This window comes from Solanum verrucosum, unplaced genomic scaffold, assembly GCF_900185275.1.
Source record: "Solanum verrucosum unplaced genomic scaffold, falcon-dt-bn FXZP01000165.1, whole genome shotgun sequence".
Classification (NCBI taxonomy): domain Eukaryota; kingdom Viridiplantae; phylum Streptophyta; class Magnoliopsida; order Solanales; family Solanaceae; genus Solanum; species Solanum verrucosum.
Window position 1 is genome coordinate 898,979 of NW_026020340.1, and position 25,167 is coordinate 924,145.

Genomic DNA, 25,167 nt, shown 5'->3' on the forward strand with positions numbered 1-25,167 from the left:
TCACACTAAAATTTGTGCTTGTATAAACTATCTAATATTGTTAACTTAATATATTCATATTTCATTGACTTTACGTGTTGTTGCAAATATATAACAAAGAGAATAAAAATTTTAGTTTCAACCTAGTCATCTTACTTAGCAAGAACGTCGGTAAAGATCGAAAGAACCTTTAAATTAAAAGAACTCTAATAATAATATTCATCATTTTTAAAACTTATATTTTTTTAAAACTACTATTTAAATTTATTCTTAATAATATTTATGTCACGTTCATAATTCAATACTCAGTAATTGATAAAGAATAAACACACAACACTCATATCAAGAGATTAATAATTGGTGAAAGAGAAAAGTTAAAAAAAAACTTAAGAATTAATTGTAACACCCCAGAAAATTTTTGAGCTAAGACTTGAACCATCCTTCGTTGTGAGTAGGATTTTACCGAGGAATTAAAATTTCTTAAGTGTTAAGTTCACTATATGTAGCACCTTGAGTTTGAAAAAGAACTAAATTGGAAATAGCAAAAATCTGAATTTTTGCAAGTTAAGCTAAGTATGAGTTTTGGGTCGACTTTAAACGACCATAACTCCTAGCTCAGGATGAGTTAGGTGTGCTATCAGATATTGTAGGGAAGATCTTTGAATTATCTTTCCAATGTTGCCGAGTTTGCTAAGTTTCGGGGTCAGATGAGTGAGATATTGCCTTTTGAAGTTAGACTGTCCAGTTAAGAAAAATTAGCCGGAAATAGTAAGGGGTATTTCGGTCTTTTCCTTACCCATTAGATTTGATTCATTTTTAGTAATATTTTAGGGGTCTAATCTGACTAGGTTCAATTTTATAATCCTAGTTTACGCCTAGGGTTTTAGTTGAGAGTTCAAGAAGAGAAAGGATGAAAACGTTCGTCGAGATTCTTGCATCTTGTTGCGGATTTTTGCCATGGGTTTAATCCATAAGAGGTATGTAATCTTCCATAGTGTTGGGTTTGTTCACCCACACGCCAAACATGTTATTTTCAGCGAAATTTCATTCTTGAAGTTGAAAGATTAGAGTTCTTGATAGGTGTTCTTGAAGTTCTTTCTAAATCTTGTTGTGTTGGGTTTTTGATGATTTCTTGAGATCAAAGTGAGTGTTTTAAGGGATGTATTGAGTAGATTAGAGTGTACTTATGTTAAGTAATCAATTCTAAGTGATTAGGGAAGAAACTGTTCGATTCTAGGTGAAATAGGGTGAGAAAACGAGCAAAGAGTTTCGTTGAGTTTTCTGGGTTGGGGCCTGGTGCGATGCGCCATCCAGAGCACCCCAAACACTCTTCTGAAGTTTAGTAGTGCCAGGGTCGCATGCCCCCTCCAGTTTGTCGTCGGTTGCCCCGTTTGAGTTCGTTTAAAGTGCACATTCACTCTTTTTCGATTCTAACTACTCTAAGCTACCTCTAAACACCTAAAATCATTCCTAACATGATCATAACCTTGAATTCATAATTCAAATTCAAGGTAGAGTTAAAAGTTAAGTTTTGTGAATTCTTTCGAACATTCTAAGAAAATCCCTTTGAGTTCTTTTGAGGAGTCTTCTACAACTTCTAGTAACTTGTTTCAAGACTCGAGCAAGTGAGTATGAGAATAAGGAGAATGTATTCATGAGTCTACTTTTTCATCACAACATCCTTTATATCATGAACCATAACTCTTGAATTCATAATTCACATTAAAGAGAGAGTTAAGAGTAGAGTTCAAGAAAACCTTTGAGTTCAATTGTGAATCCTTTGAGATCCATCATCGATTTGAGTTAAGTTTTGAGGAAGGAAGTAAGAGAAAGAGAAGAGTTGTATACATGAGTTCCATAATGTTATGTAGACCTACGAGTCAAGTCGTTCATGCCCATAAATTCCGCATGAACTCCAGAAGTTGAGTATCTATGAGAGGAGTAATATCTTCATGTCCTAAGTCTTAAGTATTGAGTTTCTAACCCATTTGAGATTATAATCCTAATTATCGTACTATTACATGTTACCCATGAAGTCCTTGAGTTGGGTTATACATGTCCATAATTCTGCATGAACCCTATAAGTCGAGCAGTCTTGAGATGTGAAGTACATTTGAGTCCTTGAGTTGAGTAGTTCATGCTCATAATTCCGCATGAACCCTTTGAGTTGAGTATTCTTGAAATTAGTAGTTTCATTGAAGTTCTTGAGTTCCAAGTATTAAGTTCTATCTATGGTTATTGAAAACCTTGCATTGAGTCATTCAAGTCCATAATTCGGCGTGAACCATATTTTAAGAAATCTTTTACAAATGTTTAAACTTTGTTTTAAGACTTAAGCTTTGTTGAGTAAAGAGTAAGAGTAAAGTTCATTTTCTTTAAAATGATATATGAGAGCTAAGTAATCCCAAGAGTAAATGTTTTCACATTTAAGATGAGGAAAAACTGAGATTTCCAAAAGAGTTTTGAGCAAGAAAGGGAACATAGATTCTAAGAGAGCTTTTACGCTAGGTTTTGAGTAATTATCTCAAACCAAAGAAAGAAGTTTGTTTTTAAAACATATAAGCTAAGTATATTTTTGGGAGTAGTATTGAGCACCAATATGGGGATGCGAGTTCATATTAACTCAAGTCTCCATAAACCATGTAGCTATCATGTGTATTAATGGGTCATACTTTTTAGATGATCACAAAAGTTAAGCTAGTGGATCCACTAAGTTAAGTAGTTCTATATGACGGCAAAGTATAAGACAGTCTGACAGCGTGATGGTAAAAACGTTGTATCACCACTTAGGCTCATAGTGGTGGTTGTCGGTTAGAGAAACTCCCACAACAGTATTTGCATAGTTCCTCAAAGGGTTCTGCTTAGTATGAATAGGGGTATGAGACTTCATTCATGCATTGCACAAGTAGACTTTGAGAGGGAGCATGGTATGTTTTTATGATATTATGATTATGAGTTAACATCATGATTTAAACAGTTTTCCTTTTCTTTATATTGCACTTGTTTTAAATTGCTTTATATTGAAATGAGTTCAGTCATATTGAGTTGAGTATCCAGAGTTGAGTACCCAGAGTTGAATATCATATCTCTGAGTTGAGTATCTAATATTTTGAGTTGAGTAAGTTTGAGTAGTTTTGAGTATCCTTGAGTATTCCTTGAATTGAGTAAGTTTGAAAAGGGGTAAGTATGTTTTTTTTATCAAGTTTCAAGCTTATGTTTATGCTTTAGAATTTCTCTTACATGCTCGTACATTCCACATACTGAGCCATTTGGCCTGCATCTTCTCATGATGCAGACACAGGTATTCAGGATCATCAACATGAGCTTCGTTGATACATTTGAGAGTTCGAGTTGGCTATAGTGAGCCTCCTTGTTTCTAGAGGATTTCATTTACTTTTCAGTTTAATCAGGATGTCATGGGTCTTGTCCCGACTTTCATCGTTGTCAGTTAGAGGCTCATAAATAGTTAGAATAGTTGAGAAGTTTGTATTATTCATTTATTTTACTAAATGTTTTAAAGACTTAAGTTGCCTATTTTATGGCGAGTTGAATATATTATTTTATTCTAAGTTGTTCATTTGAGTTAAAGTTTTGAAAGGTTGAGTTTATTGAATTTTATTTCAGTTTTAAGCTTTTGCATGCTTAAGTTAGTCTTCCGCTTGTAGTAAGTCAGGATGAGGGTTCGCTTGGGGACTAACAATGGTTCTTGAGTGCCGGCCACGTCCAGGGTGTAGACTCGGGTCGTGACATTAATTGTGGTGAATAGGAGTCAATTTGAATTAATAAAGAATATTACACCCTATGTCCCTAATTACTTGTCCACATTTTTTTTTTTAGTTATCCCTAATTGTACTTATCATGCTAGTTTCTTTTCAAGAAAGAGGCAGAGGATATGAGCTTGACACCGTAGCTAGGCGTGGTTCTGCAGATTGTATACGTGATAGGGCCCGCTTCAGAAAGTAGGTTTCCAAGCCTGCAGATTCAAGAGTTAAGTTAGAAACTGACTAGTTAAATAAGAAATTCAAATGAAAGAAGGTTGTTCATTTTGACAAATCAAGAAAGGACAATTTTTTTTTACCTATTATACCCCCAATTAATTACTTTGAAAATATGTAGAACTTCTTGAAAATCTTAAGTTATTTAATTCATCCACTTCATAATTAATATGGGTAAAATGGTAAACTCACTATGCCAATTATTGTTTACTTAATAGGTGTGTCAATTCAAAAGTGGACAAGTAATTAGGGAAAGAGGGAGTAGTAAATAAATAAGAATGAATGGAAGAAAAAAAAAAGGCTTCACACATTAATGAAAAAGACCAAAAAAAAAGGACAGAAAGAAAGAAAGAAAAAGCTTCAAAAAATTAATGATGTCCACGTGATTTGAAACCGCGCTACCCGTGTGGCAAATTGCCTGCTTTGCCAATTGAACTGTTCACCATTTTGTTTATTGGGTGGCAAAGAAAATATATATCAATTTCTTATATATATATAAATATATATATATAGTTTTTTTTCGAGATCACTGGGTGCCGTGGCACCCCCACGGTACCCGTAGATCCGCCCTTATGACAGAAGTTGCGTTAAAGAAAGCTACGGTGGAGGAGGGCTAATCAGAGACAACAAGATGGTTGCTTACTATTTGGGTATAGGTTAGGGCACTAGCAATATAATTGAAGCCCTAACATTATTATATGGTGTGTTAGTAGAAGTTACGATAGGATTTGGGGAGAAACTGATTCCTTACTCTTGACTAAAATGCATAAATAGAGAATGGAAAACACCTTGGATATTGGATATATAAATTGATTCAAGAAGCACAACAAATAGTTGAAACTCATGAATCTATCATCAGTCATTGCTTCAAGGAAGCCAACAAACTTGCCAATAAATTAGCATCCATGAGTTATAATATTGATGCAATAAATGATTTCAATTCTTTCTCCGTTCTCCCGAGAGAAGTTTGGGGATTAATTAACATAAATAGATGTGAGCTCCGTTCCTTCAGAATGCAACATGTCAAATCTTTTAATTTTATTTATGATCGTCCTATTCCTCTCTGTCAAGAGTCAAGTTGGTAGAGTAATAGCTAGCTTAGACTCCCTCCATTTTTTGTGTTTACTTGTAGAGTTTATCTAACTTTATCTCTACCCCCAAAATTTTATTTTAAGTTTGCTACGTCAAACTCCAAGATGTAATTCTTTATACCAGTGATTATTTGAGACATTTTTAAAAAAAAAGTATAATTATTAGGTTGTGCAATTGGTAAGGAACATCTGGATAATTGATATGAAATCATGATCTGAAATTAAATTAATTCAAAGTTAAAATTTTATTTAAACATTCAAAAAAACATAAGTTGAGACTAATCACATTGATTGAAAATTTGCCAATGATAGAAATATTATGGCAATTTGGACTTCTCAAAATTTCGAATATGACTTTTCCTAATGCTAGTTGAAAATCATACCACTTGTGTTAAAACAAGAGAGCTTATATCAGTGAAATAATCTATATCTATATATAATATAAAGCTGGATGTGAAAACGGTGATGTGGCACCTCTTAGAAGCCAGAATTCCTATTTATCTATTTTCCCAATTTTTTGAATATTTTTCCTCACACTAAATGCAATACTTTAAGAAGAACTGAAAAACTGAAAGTATTAACCATATACATTAAGATCTATATGCATTCAATTACTAAATGGAAGATAAAGGGCTAAAAAACTAAAAGTATTAACAATATAATATACGTTAAGATCTATATGCATTCAATTACTAAATGGAAGATGAAAACGCAAAAGTGCTTATTTTAGCATATAAAATAGAAGGGTAAGGGAATATGCAATCAAGTGCTCATTTGATTTGCTTCTTTTCCTTCTGAGATGTGCATATTTCTTTAAGAAGAGAAAGATATACAATCTCAAAGTCCTTCCGAAATGACTTGTTTCATGGGCTTAATTATCAGTGCCTATAACTACTTGAATGAGCTTTTCCTCATTTCTTGGTATGATTTCAATTAGTAGTTTCTCCAATAATGAGATACATACTACGATTTTTTTTCCATTTTGTTAGAGAAATTTATATGAAAGTAATGAAAGTGTCAAAAGGCAAGAAGAATTATTTGTCGAAAGTATCAATCTATTTGTGAAACTTATATCAAATTAGGAGGAGATTAAGGAGATATTATTTCATATTGAAGGGAAGAATTTAAGGGAGCAGAATAGAAAAGAAAATGAAAGAAACAAGGAAAAACAAAGTTTGACAGAATAGCAAATCTGGCGTTTATGGAATCGAAATTAGTCACGACGTTATTAATTTCTTTCAATTTCTTTGTTCTGCTAATTTCTTTAGTCTTTTATTTTTCTGTTTTATTTTCCTTTTGTATTTTCAATTAAAGTTACTGTTCTGAATTATAAGATATGATGATAAAATTATGCAAAAAGGAGTAATGTATCATATATATATAATTGTAATCAATATTTCTAGGTGAAAAAAATAAAAGAAAAAGGTTTAAAATTTAGGTGAAAGATGTTACATTATTTATGGCATTTATTTATTTTTTCAATTTTAATAAATTTTACAATAACACACGATCTTAAAGCACTATAGTCAATAGAAATTTTCAATAGTGAAGACTCACTTAAGCACTATACGAAAACTTATATACTCCTAATTATTATTAATCTTTCAAACAATAAATGTTAAATATTCAATAGAATTACTATTTAATTTATTTATTTTTTTAAAAAAAAGGAAATCAAAAACTTAAGAACTTCTAATAATAATAATAATAATAAATTAAAATAAGATCATAAAGTTACGTATTAATAGTCAATTTTTCTATGAATTATACTGTATTTTGAAAATTAATTAACTTCACATTCTCATGTTCTATCATTATAATTAATAAAAAGTTAATCCACATAACTATAAAATTACATCTACATGCTTTCCTGAGTAGCATACATGTATATATTAACTCATCTTTCTGTTTTTATTTTTAAAGATATCTAGACCTAAAAACACAGTAAGTTAACCTTAAACAATAAAAAAAAACATAAAAATTAAATTAACTAATCAAGTAAAAACCTTAAAGAATATTTAGTTATGAGTTAAAGAAGAAAGAAGGAACCTACAAAGAGAAGCAAAGAGAAAAAATCAAATATTTTTTTCTAAAAGAAAACTCATGATTCATATAATCAAGAATCCAAAAAAATAATTAAAAATATAATTACAATAGAAAAAGTGATAATTATACTATGCATATCGAATCATTTTACCTCGTAAAAGCAAACTATGTAACAATGTCTAATATTCTTCATTATAGATATATCTCCTGCAAAATCAAATCAAAGAAGAGAAAAAATTAACCAACCAATGAGACAAAAGATGAAGGATAAAAAAAATGAAAATAAAACAATCATCATATATGTCTCAAAATAGGTTTTTATAAGTGTGATTTTAAGGAGTTATAAAATTCTATGTTAAATAATTTGAAAGCTATGAATATGAAAGGTTAGAAGTTATAGATGTTACTAAATTAATTATGTAATTGAAGAGGTATGAATTAAAGAGATGATTTATAAAATAAAATAATTGAAAAAAATATCAAAAAAACCACAAAAAAGATAAATATGATTATTGACAATTGAGAGGTGTCACACCACTTTTTTTTATCTAGCTTTATATATAGAGAGAGAGAGATATTTTTCGTTGCTTTTTTAAATTGCAAACAATAAATCAAAGAATGGATAAAAAAATAAGCAAAAAGAAAGGGAAAAAAATGTTCAAAGAGAATTGTCCCGTCGCCTAATTTATGCTTACTTTATATATTGATAGAAATTGTTCAATAATATTATTTATTGCATAATAAATTATCATTAAATCACTAAATTAATGACAATAATTTTCGGACTAAACTGAAAAAGAGATAAATAATTAAGAAATAATTTTACAATTTTTATATATAAATTAAAATAATTAGAAAAATATTTACTTTTGTAAATGATAATTATAATAATAATTATTAATTTATTTTTTTTAAATGTGTTTCATGAGTTAAAAAAATCTATCTATTTGCATTCGCTACTTAAATAGCATGTCTCCTCAACTTCCTTCTATTTAGTTTTTCATGATTAATCAATCTATAAATAGCAATTCTCCATGGAGTTGTTTAAAAAATAATCTCATTATTTAAAAGAATTAAATGGAGAGCACAATCAAGGTAGGAAAAAAGTTGTACAATACACTAATTTTTCAAAAGAGAAAAATACCAACAATATTACAGAATCATGTAACATTATACGTTAATGAACTTACATATATGAATTACTTTTTATACAATTACAACATCCTAAACTAATCCTTTACACCTTTTCATTTACTATATTTGCATAATAAATTAATAACATGTCTTTCATAATAAATAAATAAATAACAATACAAATTCCCATCTTTCCTCCAATTATTTATCAAAATCTTGACACTTATCTTTACACAAACATTTAACAAATTCAAAAAATTAATTCATTATTTAAACAATTAAATGAAAAGCACAACCAACAAATGAAAAAAGTGGTATAAATACCACAAACAAAATTAAAAACATCAAGACACACCATTTATCTCCATAGTCACAATATGCTCATAGTGGTTAATTGAGGTTAGTTTTTCAAATGTTCAATATTATTATATTTTATTGCAACACTTTATCCTTAGTTTGACTTTGACAAATACTTATACAGAAGTACTACAATTGATAAGAAAATTATGAATCATCCCCAACAAATTAGTTCGAAGAATTGTCAAGGTAAAATATTAATGTTAATATTCATAACTATATTAAGTTGTACGTCTATATAATTAACAAAACATTTATTTTTGCATACAGATGCAACCGAAAAATCAAGCAAAGCTATTAAAGTGATGAAAATATTTCAGAAAGGAACAAGAGTGATTGAAAAAATATATACATAGAGAAATTTCACTAGATCAATCTTACAAAGAATGACATTATTATAGTACACTCTTTGAAAAATTATCCCCTCCTATAATAGTCATATTCAAATATTATGTAAGAAATATATTATGTAGAAGATGAATACAAAAAATGAAGAACCTCAACTTGTTACTTGTGGCCGTGAGATAGAAGAGTCAATTGTTAAACTCTCAAACAACCTTCGAAGAAAAACTATTGAATACCCTTTTGCTGAAAATTTGGACAAAAATCTTGATGAGTTTGAGCAATATATTATTACTAAAGAGACTATAATTTACAAAACAACCTACCATTATAATACTCTTACGTTAAACTTGATATATATATGAAGTTTAATTCATATTAAATGCATATGTTTCTTAGATTTTAATTAATTATGAATTTATTAGTCTTTTTGATTTTTAATCAATGAAATATGAAAATCAATTGAAATTTTAAATTTAACGAGTATCTTATTTTTATTTATAGCATGAAAGTACAAAATAATAATTTTGCACATTTTGTTTATAACAACTAAGTGAGATCAAAACATCGAATGCCAATAACGCTTCACTAAGCAACTATAAAACTTTCATATTAACATCACCATTATAATTTTTATTTTACTGTAATAGGTTAATTACAGATTATTCTAGTTTATCAATGATATATACTATATATGGAATAGAACCTACATCAACAAACAATTTGCCAAATACTAGATTGCCATATTAAATTTAAATATAGTCTCATTTGTTTTGGTAAAAAATTGTACATTATAAATATTTTGCCTAAACTAGTTTAGTAGTGCCTAACTATGCCGAAAATTGTACATAATTTATTTTTTCAACTCTTAGCGCAAGTACTGTCCTAGTTCTACTTCAAACGTTGAGGTGGGGTGATAAGTACTTCATATATATATATATATATATATATATATATATATATATATTATTTTTTTAAATAGAGGTATTAGGTTCGAGTTATGTGAATACAAGTATTTTTGATAAAAACAACATTTTGTTCATTTAAATGAGATTTTTTCATGTAAATTTGAATCAATTAAACCTCAAAATAGATATCGAATTCGTGAAAACAAAAAATGTTTTATTCTTTTAAGTGAGATTTTTTCATGTAAATTTGAATCAATTAAACCTCAAAACAAATATCAAATTCGTGAAAAGCGAGCAAAATTTTTCCTAAATTAATTATCACCTTATAATCAAATAATAAATCGGAATTAATTTGTTAATGTTTCGAATTTTCAATAACAAAGACAAGGAGTAATCCTAAACCAATGATCATCCATTTTATCTCTTTTAACTACGTTTTTTTCCTTTGTAAAAATTAAAATTCAAATACAAAAGAATATTGTAGTTTAATTTATTTAAACTAATTGTGTAATTTTATTTGCATACAGTATTAATACATATTACTCTATTTTTTCATACTATCCATATTGAGAACGAAACATTACATGTTATTTCAAGAATTTGAATTTTATGATATTTACTATCATTTAAAACTAATCTCTAGTGATAAATGAATTCATAATTAAATATTTATAAATTTTAAATACATATATAAAGTATGAATAAAATTTATTAGATTCCTTGAAATCTCGTACATAAAACCTTGAATTCACTCCCCATGATAGATAAATTGTTATTATATATGTAAAAGAAAAAAAATTCAAGATTGCATATCTATCCTTAAACATACATAATTTTAGATTAATCAGTAAATTTTAAATATCAGATACTAAAAAAAAATTACATTTTTCATAATAAGAAAAAAAATAAAAATAAAACGCAATCCGATATATTAAAATTCTCATTATGCACGAAGAGGTTCAAAGATGAATCAAACTATAAAGGTTTATTATAGTGCGAGATCCAAAAAGATTTAGATGTTCTTAATAAATAAAAATAAAAGTAAATTTTATAATTTAGAAATATTAACGCAATCAATTAACTAAACCAAATGCGCTCTTATTTTGTATTTCTACGAAAATTCGATCATATGACAATAACTTTATTAATTACTAGAGTTGAAAACAAAATAGAGCTCTTTTGTATTTCTATAAAAATTCGATCACGTGACAATAACTTTACCGGTTCTGAGACTTAAAAGCGGTTCTTCATCCCATTCCCCCTTCACTTCTTCTTATTGCACATGCTAACTTCCACACTCTTTCCATTTCCTCCTCCTTTTCTTCTTTCTGAGAAAAAAAATCTTCATCTCCTTCACAAATCTCATCTGGTTCTCATTCTCTCTCTGCAAATGCAATTGCTTTGACTCGGTTTCGATTTCTCTCTCTACACATCTCTATTCGCTCTGCAAAAACATTGATTAATACGCACCGGAAATGGCAATGGAAGGAGGAGCTGAATCGAACTACAATTCATCTACTGAAAGTCAGCTTGAGCAATCTTCTCCTCGCAAATCTCCGCCTCCTCCTTCTCAAGGTTTTATTTACATCTCTCTAATTGATTAATTTTCAGAATTTTCCATGTATTGTTGTAGTGTGAAGATAATTAGCTCAGGATCTGATATCTGTTGCAGTTTTTTTAAAAAATATTTTTTTGTCTGAGTTTTCTGATAATGCGGTTTTAGAAATGTTTGATCCGTTTACTATTTTGAAATTCCAACAATGTGAAACTTTTAATATGAGCAGGTTTTGAGCTGATATTTCTATAGGTATTGTAACATGTGGTGATTTTGCGGACTCTGTGTGGGTTAATAATAAGGTGTTTGGTTTAGTGATGGCAAATGCGTTTGTGTAAATGCATGTGAAATTGGAAATGGAAGAAATTTGCTGTTTGTGAGGTAAATTATTCGAGATGAAACTTCAGTATTGCCTATTGTGGAGTAAATCTGAGATCACAAACAGATGTTGTTGCTTGCTATCATTGATTCATTTCTGATTTTCTGTGTGTGTGCTTGTTGATGCCTCAAAATGATATATACTTAACTTAGTTGTGGTAGTTACGTGTTGGCAGCTTTAGGTGCCTATGGATTTAGTAGTTTCTATTGGATATAGTCCTTGATATTATCCATAGCGTCATGGCCCTCATGTAAATTCTCTGTAAGGACATTTGACACACTCACACACACAAAACTCATAATACTTCAACATTCACAACAGTATTGTAACATTCTTTCTGTAGTAACGTTATCCTAGTCACTACTCATTTTATTTCACAGAGCTTCATTCGTTCATTCATTGAAGCCTTTGTACTTTGAAAGTTGAGCTGCTGTTCTTTTGATGATCTTACCTAATTGCGAAATTCAAACACTTTGATGCTGTCTCTCAGTCACGTGACATTATGGGTTGAGGGGAAGTTTTCTCCTCTAGACATTCTAATAGAGAAGGTGCTTAATCACTCAATGGCGTGTTTCACATCTAATTCTGTACCTGTGTCACCCGAGCCTTATTATTCAACCATTGCCAACTATTTACCTGCATAAAAGGGTAAACACTTCCTTTACGTGCGAAAAATGTTCTTTTGTGAAAAATCTTTGCTCTCCTGTTTTTTAAGACGAATGTTGTATATCAATAGGGACCAAGAAAGCCCCTATACAGAAGGCTCAAAAATTTGATCTATATCAGTTTATGAGTTTTCTACTCCTTGTTAGCCTCTCTAAAACATTATATGGAAGTCTGGAGCAAATTTTTTTCTATGTGGGAGTATTTCACCCTGAAAGCAGCACCAATTCTCGTAACATCTGAGGGACCACATCAGAAATTGAATGGGTGCAAATCTTTCTTCAGTATTTCCATTCTTATCCATATGGAGCAAAAGGAAATGTCTTTATCAAACTGCAGCTTTACCAATTAAATGACTTTGTCAAATGCTGTTTCTTTCTTATTCTATAACTTTGTAGATCACAAATGTGCATATACACTATGTTGATGTTACTGGTTGACTTAATCACTGAGATCTTTAGGTTTTTGTACTCTGCATTGTGAATATATCTATTATGCTGCATTTGACAGTTGAGAAATTACGCTCCAAATTTTCTTCTCATTATTAGAGGGTTAGCCAGCAAAGCTACTTAGTATGATAAGATGGGAAATTATGGATAGAATAAATATTTTTATTTTGTTCAAGAAGTTTGTTCATTTTGTTTTGCAATTATTGTTGAATATCATTAACTCAGAATATCACCTTTTAAGGCGTTTTTGCTGAGGTGCTCAGCATAAGTCTTATGTTGCTCCTTTTTATGTTGTCTTATTCCCAGACCATGAGGAGAAGGCAACTTATGTCAAATTCCTTCTGTCAAATGCTGAAGCTGGTTCAATTATTGGAAAAGGTGGTTCAACTATCACTGAGTTTCAGTCTCGTTCTGGGGCTAGAATTCAGTTGTCGCGCAACTATGAAGTTTTCCCTGGAACACCAGATAGAATTGTAATGGTAACTGGGTTTCTGGATGACATACTCAAGGCAGTCGATCTTATTCTTGGTAAATTGATGGATGAGGTAATCTCATGTCCAAATCCTGTTTCGTATACTTCTCTTGATATTTAAATTGAAGCACTATCTTCTTCCAAATCAGTTTTATGCTGAAGATGGTGGCGAAGTGGATCCACGCTCAAAATTTAGATTAGTTGTGCCCAACAGCTCTTGTGGTGGAATAATTGGGAAAGGAGGAGCCACAATAAAGTATGAATTCTACTCACTATATGTTACTTTTCCTACAGTACCTTTGCAAGTTTCACTGGTCTAACATATCAGACAATCAACCAAGCAAATGACCTGCAATTTGAGTAATTGACTTGCTTATCTTGCGTAATGAATCTGAATATTCTTTCTGCTCTTGGTTATAAAGTTATGGCAGATGTATGTTGAAAACTTGAAATAATATATCCTTGTGCTGGAATGATTCGCTTGACTTCATTATGACAAGTTAAATGTTCACGATTTGTCTCTTGAGTTTTTGGTCTGTAAAATGATCGAGTGTGCTGTTCATGCAATCTCTGGATACCAGTTTGTAACCCCTTTCAACTGAAATATATGTATGCCATCAGAAACTTTGGTTCAATGCTTCTTGTTGATTTGACTAAGTTCCTTGTCCAACCTGAATGTTTAGATTATTTTCTTTATAACTGGTGCACGGCTCTCTAGGTTAACGTCTTGATTACCTCTTCCATGACCAAAGTTGTCCTCAATGTGTAACACAGGAAAGTGATGTTATAAAGTTGTCTGCCAATATTTTACCAGGTTCCATTTCTATTAATTTCATCGTCCTAAACAATTCAATGAAGTTGAGGATTTTAGGGTGCTGACCGGAGTTCAGACCATGCCTAGGCTCTGAATGCTATGTTATAGTTGATTCTCTTCTTATATTAAGCTAAAGGTGGGGGTTTTCATTCTATATACACGTAGGGGTTGTTAGGTAGGAGGTATTAGGAAAAAATAATACATATATTAGCTTTGTCATTAATTAATCTCTCTGGTAGTGTTTTCAACCAATGTATAACTAATACATTGTTATACAGTACTATTTTTATACATAGTAAACCATCACATCAACAATACGGTGTTCCTATTAGAAAACATCCTATTTAGTCCTATTATAATACACCCTATTCATTTAATACAACAAATCAAACCGTCAATAAAAATAATACTAACATGACTAATCTCAACATAACTTTTTTTTTTGGGTACTAATACACCCTATGTTTACTAATCCAAGCATTACTAATACACCTTATTTAATATTATTCTTATACACCCTACCAGATGACCCCGTGGTGTTGACTGTTGAGAATGCTCTTGTTGAGTACTACAAATTCAATTTTTTGTAGCAAAAATTCAATTTGACTGAAATAATTGTTTTTGTCTGAATTAAACTGAATCAATTGTTCTGTATGAGAATTAAAGAAATGCTTTATAGTCAAAACTTTTCTACTCTTCCATATGGTTATTTGGTTGACAATAATGACCTTGGCATTATCAAGATTGCAACTGAATTTACATCTCTATGTCCGGCAAATACTCTGTTCGCCTGTTATCCATTAATTGTTGAAATGAAATGTTGAACCATTATACTTTGATATTCTTCTTGTGGAAGCAACTCCTATGTATCAGTAATAACTAATAACCCGACACTATTTGGCTGGGTTGAAACTTAACAAACAGAAGTGACGATTTATATAATTTTGTTCAAGGGTAAATTCCTACTTTCAAACTCATTGATGTACCGTTGGCAGTATTGTAGTCATAATCAATGTTTGTTTGGTTCCTTTTCTTCTTCCTTTGGCAGGAAAGGAGTCTAAATGTGAAAGAACAAATCATTGTCATTCCCAAAAATCTATTAGTGAGTAAAAACCCAAAAAAATTGTTCTCATGTATACTGTGATACAAACAGGCAGTGACCTCATCAAAAGATTCTTTTTTTTAGACGAAGTACCCTACATTCATTTCTTATCCTTTTTGTTTTCCAAATTTTTTTGCCTTCCTCCATTTCCTTTTTTCTACATTTTTCTTCCTCTTGTTCTTCGTAGCTAGAGCATCTTTTTGGGACTTTTGGGTAAAATCAAGTGTTCTTCCTTGCCAGTGAAATACAAAGAGCGGTGACATGATGGATCTTATTTTCTATTTCATCTTTTAGAATACTTCCTTTTGCAATTTTCTCGTCTTTATCATTTATTGAATGAAGTCATGAAGGAGGTTGTTTTGATCCAAAGTGGTGGTGTTTTTTTATGGAAAAAAGGCTAGAACCAAAGTCCGCTGTCATTTTAAGTGTGATACTCACTTGCTATTTGTTTGGAAGGAAAATTTAGTTTTCACCTTATTCCATAACCATAAGGAAGTTTATGTCTGTAGTTACATATGTCAGGAGTATATATAATTATTCACTGAGTTTGGCCTTGGTGATTTCTCGGTTATAGAAAAAAGAATAAATATTTGGTGGTATTGTGAGTCAATAAATTTAGAGGGTGTTTGGATTGCCTTAAAAGTTGGTCAAACCTACTTTTAAGTCAGTTTTTGACTTCTGGAAGTGTTTGGCAAATATAAAACATAACTTAAAATAAGTCAAAAATGACTTAAAATAAGTTACGAAGGGTTTGACAAGGTAAAAATGACTTAAAATAAGTCAGAAACCAAAAGTAGGTCTCCCCCTACTTTTTATTTTTTGACTTAAAAGTCATTTCAGTTTGACTTTTTATTTTTGACTTAAAAGCTACTTTTTTTAAGCCAATCCAAACGGGCTAGTATGGGCATCTATTTGTGAATTGTACTCCAAAATTAATTATAGAAGGGAATTTGAAAAATAATTTTCATGCAGAATGAGATGGTTGGATAGATATATTATTTTAATTTTATGGTTGAAGAATTATAGTATTGACTATGGGAAATTTTCTTGTTCAGGTCATTTATTGAAGATTCTCGGGCTGGCATAAAAATATCTCCTCAGGATTACAACTTCCTTGGACTGCATGATAGGATAGTTACAGTGACTGGTACTCTAGAAGAGCAGATGCGGGCAATTGAGTTGATTTTATTCAAGTTAGCAGAAGACCCTCATTACATGCAGTCCATGAATGCACCATTCCAGTATGCAGGTATGATTCAAATATACTAATTTGTAGTACCTGCTTTAACTGAATTAGTTCAGGATGGATAAAACCTGCTCAGGTGTCTTAATTTTTGTCTGTGCTTGTGCAAATGCTGAGTATTGCTTCCTAGAGAACTCAGTCTAAAATATACAAATTAGAGAATTGATGTATGAAGAGGACAACAGTATCTGTTTCTTGGCCGCACTGCTTTCTAAATATTGATAATCCAGTCTCTCTTGTAATGTCGTATGCAGCTACCGAGACTCCCAGAATACATTTTAGGAATTGTTGTAGTGGTTGACATTGTGGAGCATTGTATAGACTGATTGGATGTGATATAATTATGAATTGGAATTACCCTGCTATTTCTTTCAGAATATTTGGTTTAAGCAGTTACTCATATGAAGTATCTTAAATTTGAGATGTTCTGTTTTATGCCCTTATTCCGAGTCTTACTCTCATCTGATTTGAATTTTATTTTGCCACCTCTAATTTTCTCAGCTGTATATGTTGGAATGAACTATGGATATGGACTACCAAACAGAGTTGGAGGAAGATATCCGAATAACCGACAGCAGAACAAGGTTCATTCTCTTCTTACTAAGGACAATACTTTATCTTCATCCCAAAAGTAAAAATAAAATAAAATATATCTTGGCATCCCTAATGCTTGTGACTCTCTGCTAGCATTTAGCAACCCTGCTTTTACGCCCAAACAACCAATTCTTTACGTCCTGCTTGGCTTGAAGCTTTTGACTATACAGTATTATCCTGTTTCTAGATGCGGTTCTGCTTTTTCTTTTTTGATTTTGCTTCTGTCATGATCCTATTCCTCTTTTACTCAGGTGGCACCAACGGAAGTCGGGGACAATTCTATGACTATTGGTGTTGCGGATGAGCATGTTGGACTAGTCCTTGGCCGTAATGGGAGGAGCATAATAGAGATCAGTCAGGTGTGTGAAGAACTTACAATTCTTCCGGATTTTTATATGTACTGAGTCTTTGCTTTCGTTGCAGCTTAGTGGTGCCAGAATAAAGATATCAGATAGGGGTGATTTCTTGTCCGGTACTTCCGACAGGTATACCGTCCTGGCATTGTTATTTCACTTGTCAGGTTGAACTACAAAAACACAGAGATTGCATTTATAAAGTATTTGCGGCGTTTTGCAGGAAGGTAACTATAACTGGATCACAAAGAGCAATCCGCACAGCAGAGTCCATGATATCTCAGAAAATAGCTACTGTTTCTGTGAGGTGATCCGAACTTGTATTTCTAACTATTCTTTTTTGACGTTTTCTTAATGGATACCGAATTTCATATACATATGGTGATATTGGATCTGTGTTGACATTTCTAGAGAATGAATTTGTGAAATGCTGATATCCATGGCTGGACAACACATTCCATCTGTGAAGGGGGAAGCATAAATTAAGTACATTTAAGGAATATTTGGAAGCAAAGCTATAGTTTTCGCAATTGATTCAGTTGACTGAATATATACCGTTCTATACAGTCGTAATTATCAATAGCTAGTACTCAGTTCACAATTTTTGAAGTTCTCTTATGGTCTGTTACATACAAAATATTTATTCCTTACTTACTGAAAGAGCTTATACAGTACGATGAGATGATTCATCTTAGTCTTAGTATGTCTGGTATGTCCTTGGCCAAGCTCGGGATTGACAAATCTATAGTGACAGATCTAACTTCTTCTGGGCGAGCTGCGGACTCATACTTATAGTAGAGGTTGGGAAATCTCTACTACTTGGTAAGTTACTAATATAGCATATATTAAAATTTGATTACTTACACAAACAAAGCAAAGTTTACCACCACATGGATAAAGGTGGTTAAACCGCAATTTATTCCATATAATAAATAATGCAAATACCAAATATATCAAATTTATGTATACATGAACTTCATTTCAATAGTTCAAGGTTCATCACCTCCATTTCCTCCACCATATCCTGATCCATAACCTGAGCCACTACCATACCCTGAACCATTGCCATTTCCTCCACCGCCGCCTCCACCACCACCACCACCACCACCACCACCACCGCCTCCGCCACCTCCTCCTGATCTTCCACCACCACTTCCATACCCGGAGCCACTTCCACTTCCATAACCCGAACCATATCCTGAACCATTATTTCCATTGCCACCACCACCACCTCCTCCTTCACCACGACCACCACCCCCTCCGCCACCTCCACCCTTACCTACTCCTTCACCTGACCCATACCCTGATCCATATCCTGACCCATATCCAGAACCACTACCCCTCCCCGAATTTCCTCCTCCACCACCACCTCCACTACCACCTCCCCCACCACCTCCTCCGCCACGTCCAAGCACTCCATCACCCTCACCATATCCCGAGCCTTCCCCTGAACCATATCCCGAACCTGACCCACCTAACCCTCCACCACCGCCGCCACCACCACCTCTTCCTCCACCTCCACCACCACCACCGTTTACTGTCTTTCCTAATCTTGCACAAAAGGCAAGATCAACAAAGAGTAAAATCAACAATGCAGCTGCTATAAGCTTAGAATGAGCCATATGATAATTGTATACTACTTCCCTAGTATTATCTTTATGCAAAGTTTTTGTATATGAAATACGTTACGTAGTACTTAGCTTTAGGAGAAAATGAAATGAAATGCTAATTATGGTAGTGAGGAATGTGGTTATTTAGGAGTATCCTATTTATAGAATTTGCATGGCTTTCTAGTAGCTTCTAAAGTAATCCCTCTGTCCATCTTTACTCAGTTATACTTTATTTGTCCGGTTTAAAAAATCAAGAGATAATTTATTATTTTGTGTCTATTTTACGTTTAATATTAACTATAAGTTATAACTATTATCCAAAGCAATGAACTTATTAAATTCAAAATGGCAATTTAGTATAATTATCCTTTTATTTATGGGAAAATTGTACATAATGGCAAACTATTAATTCAAATTAAATGGTATAACCACACTTTGATTTAATTGTGTCCTGTAGCAAACTGTTTGCTAGCACCTCTCTCCCTCAAACTCTCGCTCGCCACTCTCCTCTCTCGCTTTATACAACAGAATTGTATAAATTGCGTTTCTGTTTGTATAAAGCAAGAGAAAATTGTATATACACATGCAAATATATATATATATATATATATATATATATATATATATATATATATATATTCGTCCTATACACTTATAATTATACAATAAAAATATTCCCCTGCCCAGTTCTCTTTTGCCTTTCTCTCTTTCTCGTTTTATACAACATAATTGTATAAATTGCGTTTATGTTTGTATAAAGCGCAAGAAAATTGTATATACACATGCGAATACATATATATTCGTCCTATACACTTATAATTATACAATAAAAATATTCTCCTACCCAGTTTTATGTTTGTATAATGTATAATTTATGTTTGTATAAAGCAAAAGAGAGAGTGATTTTTGATATACAAATATTTTTGTCAACGATTTATACAAACGAGAGGCTAACAACAATTTATACAAATGGCTTGCCAACGAAATTATACAAATCTGAAGAAGAGCCAACGAATTATATAATTGCTTCTTTTTGTATATATGTATATATCGAAATAGACAGCTTTCAATTGTATATGTATAGCGAATTATACATATATATGTTTGTTGTGGAGCGCAATTATACAAACTTTGCTATAACATACAAATATGATTTTTTTGTTTGCTATATATGAAAGTTTCTCTTTATTTATTGCTTCGTAAGGGATGTGTCATGATAAGATAAAAATATACGGGAGGAGTAATATTATAATGGAAGACTGAAAAAATATGAACGTGTTGACTTGGGATATTATAGTGGTGTTGGTGATGATAGTATATATTATCAAGATCAACTTATCATGCAAAATCATCCCATTATCACAAGTACAGTTTGCTCCCACTTTTGACTTGGAGGGTTTTAAAATGAGTTTAAATTTTATATAAAATATGAGATTTATAATCTTGAAAATATATTAGACAAATTATATACCATGATAAGTACATAGGTGATCTGATCAAGTAATTAAAAAATGTTCTTGCATTAAATATGTATATAACTTAAACTCTAACATATATAATTATTAGTAAATTTTAATGATAATTAAGCATTTACTTAAAATATACTTGCAAAGATAAGTAGTGACTAATAACATGCTATCACAGGTTAAAATTTATGAATAGTATAAAAAGTTACTTCTTCTGTCTCAATTTATGTAGCACTTAGTTCGTTAAAAAAAGAATGTCACATTTCTATAATTAAAAATAACAAAACTTTAAAATCTTATTTTTACCTCAAATGAAATGATTTACAACCACATAATGATATAAATGACTAATACGAGTTTTAGTGTATAAATTTCAAAAACTTTCTTTTTAATTTCATGTCAAAGTAAATAATGTCACATAAATTGAGACAATATGAGTATTAGGTGTATTAGCTTAAATAATCTTATTAGAAAAAAAAAACCAACAAAGGATAGTGGGGCAAGCTAATCAAATTGAGACAAAATATTCCTAATGTCATTCTGTTCTCATTTGACTGCAAATTTTAGTGACTCCCATATGCATTAGATCATGCAATAATCTTTATCTAATCTAATATGAACGTGTCATTTTGTCATATGATAGTTAATGCATTGCTTTTATATTAAATTAGGTGTTTAATCAAACCTAAACATCTTACAATTAAGGTTCTCTTATGTAGTGGTCGGTATATAAAAGAAATTATTCCATCATTTTTTCTTTATTTCTATACTTTCTCCGTTCATATTAGTTGTCTATATTACTAAAAATAATTATTCCAAATTAAGAGTGCATTAAAAAGACTTAAAGGGTAAATTAGTAAAAAACTATTCTTCCTATTTATGATTTCTTAAGAAACATATAAAATAAAAAATAGATAAGTAATATAAAACGGAGAAAGTAAATACTAAAATTTCAATGAATATCAAGCTCCGAACCCAAATTCTAAAGGTACAATAAAATTTAACGATAAATTAACAATTAAAAATCAAACATACTAAGTTTAAACCTTGAATCTTTATAAGTTTATTTGAACTCAATAACACCAGTTTTAACTTTTGTATGTGAATTAAAACGTTTACTAGTTAATTATAAATAACATAAATAAATAACAAATTCAAACTTCAGCTTACGTACATATAGGACGGAGCCAACTTGAGGTCAAGAGGTTCAGTGGAAAAATATATTATTTATACATGATTAATATATATAGTATAGTATAGATGTTAAACCTCTTCAGTTAGTTTGTGTGTCTACATTTTCGTATTTTAAAACTTTTTAATGAAAGTCCCGATTCAGCCACTGCTTGAACATAGGGTGGAGTAAAAGGCCGAAAGGGAGTTCATCTAAACCCTCGTCTTTTTTGAAATTCCACTATATACATCAGACGATGAATTTCTTTAATGAAAATTCTATCTCCGTCATCGTCGAGACATATATAGGATTTTGAGGAATGCCCTCCATTCCAATGCATGAAGACCACAAGTACCCACTAACTCACCTACTCTTCAAAATCCTTTTTCATGTGTATAGCTAGGCAATATTATTAGTGGGAGTGGGGGAATTTGCAATGGAGGTTTTTGACATTACTTTTTTTTTTTTGAAATGTAAGCTTTGAATGACAAATGTATCTTCTAGCTTTTGTTTTGGTTTTAGTGCTCTTCCATTCCATGTATAGCACGCTTGCCTTTTGACTTTGCAACTCAATCATATCACCACAAAAATTCTATTCAAATCCTATTTCTATAGTTTTTGTATTCTTCTCGTTTGCTATAGGGGATTAAAATAAATAATTCTGGTATAAAAAAATAGTTTAGGGATAAAATGTTGGTATCTTGTTTGGTTGACATATTTTGAATAACTTATCCACTATTTATATGATACTGATGGGATAAGTTATTCCATATACATGAGGTGAAAAGCTTATCTTAAAATAATTAATTATGAGATAACTTGTTCCCAATCAAACGACCGTAATTTTTATTTTTATTTTTGCTCTTTTTGGATTTATTAATGTTGTGAAAGCAAGTTAGTTATGAGTATATATTCAACATATTATCAATTAATGCTTATTATGTAAAAGATTATGAGTAAGTTATCTTATAAATATCCCAATTTTGATGATTTATTTTTATATCAATAATGTATAGAACTTAAATTTTATTAATTTCTATGTCTTAATTTATATGACCTTATTTGAATTTTTAAATATGAAAGTCAAACAATTTGATTTTCGATGTGAATTCAAACCTGAAATCTTTGATAAGTATTTGAGAAATCATTGTTAAAATAGATTTTTTAAAAAACTTTAAATAGTAACTAAAACATATTTCCTCCATCTCAAATCATCAATCATCCTTTTCTAAAATTGTGTCTCAACTCAAGACAAAATTCTTAATTTTTTCATTTTACTCCCAGTAGTAATTACTTTTGAAGACTATAAACACTTTAATTACGGGGAGATGACACATATATATATATATATATATATATATATATATATATATATATATATATATATATATATGTATATATAATGATGAGAGATTTTATATCTTAAGAACATAAATAAAGATAAATAGTTGAAAATCTCTTGATTAATATTTTCTTAAGAGCGTGAAAGAGAGAAACACGATAGCTAGTTTGAAACTATATATATCAACTTCAATTCAAATTGAACTCTGAAATTGCAAACTAGTGAAGCCTAATTTCAGATTCGAAGTTTTGAAGTTCTAATTTCAAATTTTAAAATTTCAAGTAAATTTCAAATTTGGTGGTTAGACTTTAAATACGTTATAAACTGACTATTTTTCTAAATAATAATTTGTCTAAAAGTGACAATATGTACAAAATGACTGTATAATCAAGACTTAACTAAAGGTTGGGCCACATTAGCTATGTATAACAGGTTAGGTTTTCCAAAAAAATTTGGCCCATCTAATTAGTTATCTCGAAGAATAATGTTGACACCAATACAGATATATATCCTTTCGTCAATTAATTTATCAATATGGTTGAAGTATAATATAAATATATCGTGCATTAAGTATATATTATATATAAATATGCATATATCTCCGATCAAATCTAGATATAAACAAGGAGCTTTGTCAATTACTACTCTGCATATATAATGTGTGTTTCAAATTATTGAACTATCTATACAATTTTTACATATTTTCTATAAATTAAATGATCGAATGGTTCAAATCGTAATTATCCCTTCTCTATCGCCATTGACACTTGATAACTTTAATCTCTTTCACCCCCCCCCCCACCCCCTCTAAAAGTACACTTGATCTTCCCCAATTTTGAAAAAAAAATGATAACGTGTGGTGAATTATTGGTTGATGTTAGTAGTTGATGAAGGAAATTGTAGATGTGTAATGGTTAATGATGACATTGGTGACAATGCTAATTGTGATGATAGAGTCAGTTGGTAATAAGGATTGATTACAATGGTGAGTGAGCCTTGTGGTTATTAGTGGTAATATATGTGGCGATGGTGGTGACGACAATGGTGGTAACTACTACTCCCTCCGTCTTATTTTATATGTCATTCCTTTCTATAAATAGTTGGTCCATAATACTTGTCATTTCATAAAATCAATGCATAAATTACCATATTGTTCCTTTTTTACCCTTGTGAGTTATTAGCCTTGAAAATATACATTTGACCAACTTAGAAAAACTAAGTAAATGATTCATGTTCATTGGTTAAATTAATTAATCAAAATAAATTAATTCATATTCATTGATTGAAAACTTGAATTCCAAAAAAAAAAGAAGGTAGAAGGGTAAAGTTACATCATTTCTTAATGCAAGTGCAAAATAAAAATGTGATAAATAAAATGGGACGGAGGGACTAACACATAAAAATGAATATAATGTGATATATAAAATGGGACGGAGGGACTAACACATAAAAATGAATATAATTTTAATGATAGAGATGATAGGTTTAGTAGCGACTCACAAAAGTGATTGGTAACAATGATGATTGTTAGTGGAGCTTGTGATGAATGGCTAATGATTAACGACAATCATAGTGATTGACAATGATAGTGGTGATTATAACAATTGAGATGAATAGTGGTGATTTGACAAATGATTGTGGATTGATTTATGGTGAAAATTATTGATATTAAAATTTATTCAAAATATTATTAACTAAGATCTATTCAAACGTGCAAACAAATTAATTCTTACATCTATATGCCACATCTCTACCTATTATGATACTAGAAAATACTACATATTATTTAAGGGAGATTATGCGGATAAACAAACGTATACTAGCTAATTAGCTAATATAGCTATGGTTTGGATTAATTACGATTCATGGTTTAATTTTAGCTGTAATTACGTCGCCTTTCTCCTCTCTTTCTCTCTCTCCTCTTTTATTCATATACATATAGAAATTATATGATAGATATACAAATGCAATTAGCCTCTCTCCACTCTCTGCCCTCTCTCACTTGCCTCTCTCCTCCCTCTCCCAATCTCGTTCGCCAGATATACAAATACATATGTATACCAATTACATATATATAATTATTTGACAAATATATATATATA

General features: G+C 30.8%; 2 protein-coding genes across 2 annotated transcripts; one reads left to right on the forward strand and one right to left on the reverse strand.

Annotated features, from left to right (window-relative positions):
* The first annotated feature begins 11,095 nt into the window (after positions 1–11,095).
* On the forward strand, positions 11,096–18,136 carry LOC125837037 (protein BTR1-like). Its single transcript, XM_049516172.1, has 9 exons — positions 11,096–11,427; positions 13,205–13,443; positions 13,520–13,626; positions 16,342–16,535; positions 17,031–17,113; positions 17,375–17,482; positions 17,547–17,608; positions 17,700–17,783; positions 17,888–18,136. The coding sequence occupies exons 1-9, from the start codon at positions 11,328–11,330 to the stop codon at positions 17,892–17,894; spliced, it is 984 nt and encodes a 327-aa protein (XP_049372129.1). The 5' UTR covers positions 11,096–11,327; the 3' UTR covers positions 17,895–18,136.
* A 329-nt stretch (positions 18,137–18,465) lies between these two features.
* Positions 18,466–19,098, reverse strand: LOC125836970 (putative glycine-rich cell wall structural protein 1). The gene has a single exon (XM_049516112.1). It carries the CDS (start codon positions 19,096–19,098, stop codon positions 18,466–18,468), a length of 633 nt encoding a protein of 210 aa, XP_049372069.1.
* Positions 19,099–25,167: the final 6,069 nt, after the last annotated feature.

Coding starts and splice junctions, on each gene's coding strand:
- LOC125836970 (XM_049516112.1), bottom strand. CDS start 19,098: ATGGCTCATTCTAAGCTTATAGCAGCTGCATTGTTGATTTTACTCTTT.
- LOC125837037 (XM_049516172.1), top strand. CDS start 11,328: ATGGCAATGGAAGGAGGAGCTGAATCGAACTACAATTCATCTACTGAA. Junction 11,428..13,204: donor TCCGCCTCCTCCTTCTCAAG/GTTTTATTTACA, acceptor TCTTATTCCCAG/ACCATGAGGAGAAGGCAACT. Junction 17,114..17,374: donor ATAACCGACAGCAGAACAAG/GTTCATTCTCTT, acceptor TCTTTTACTCAG/GTGGCACCAACGGAAGTCGG.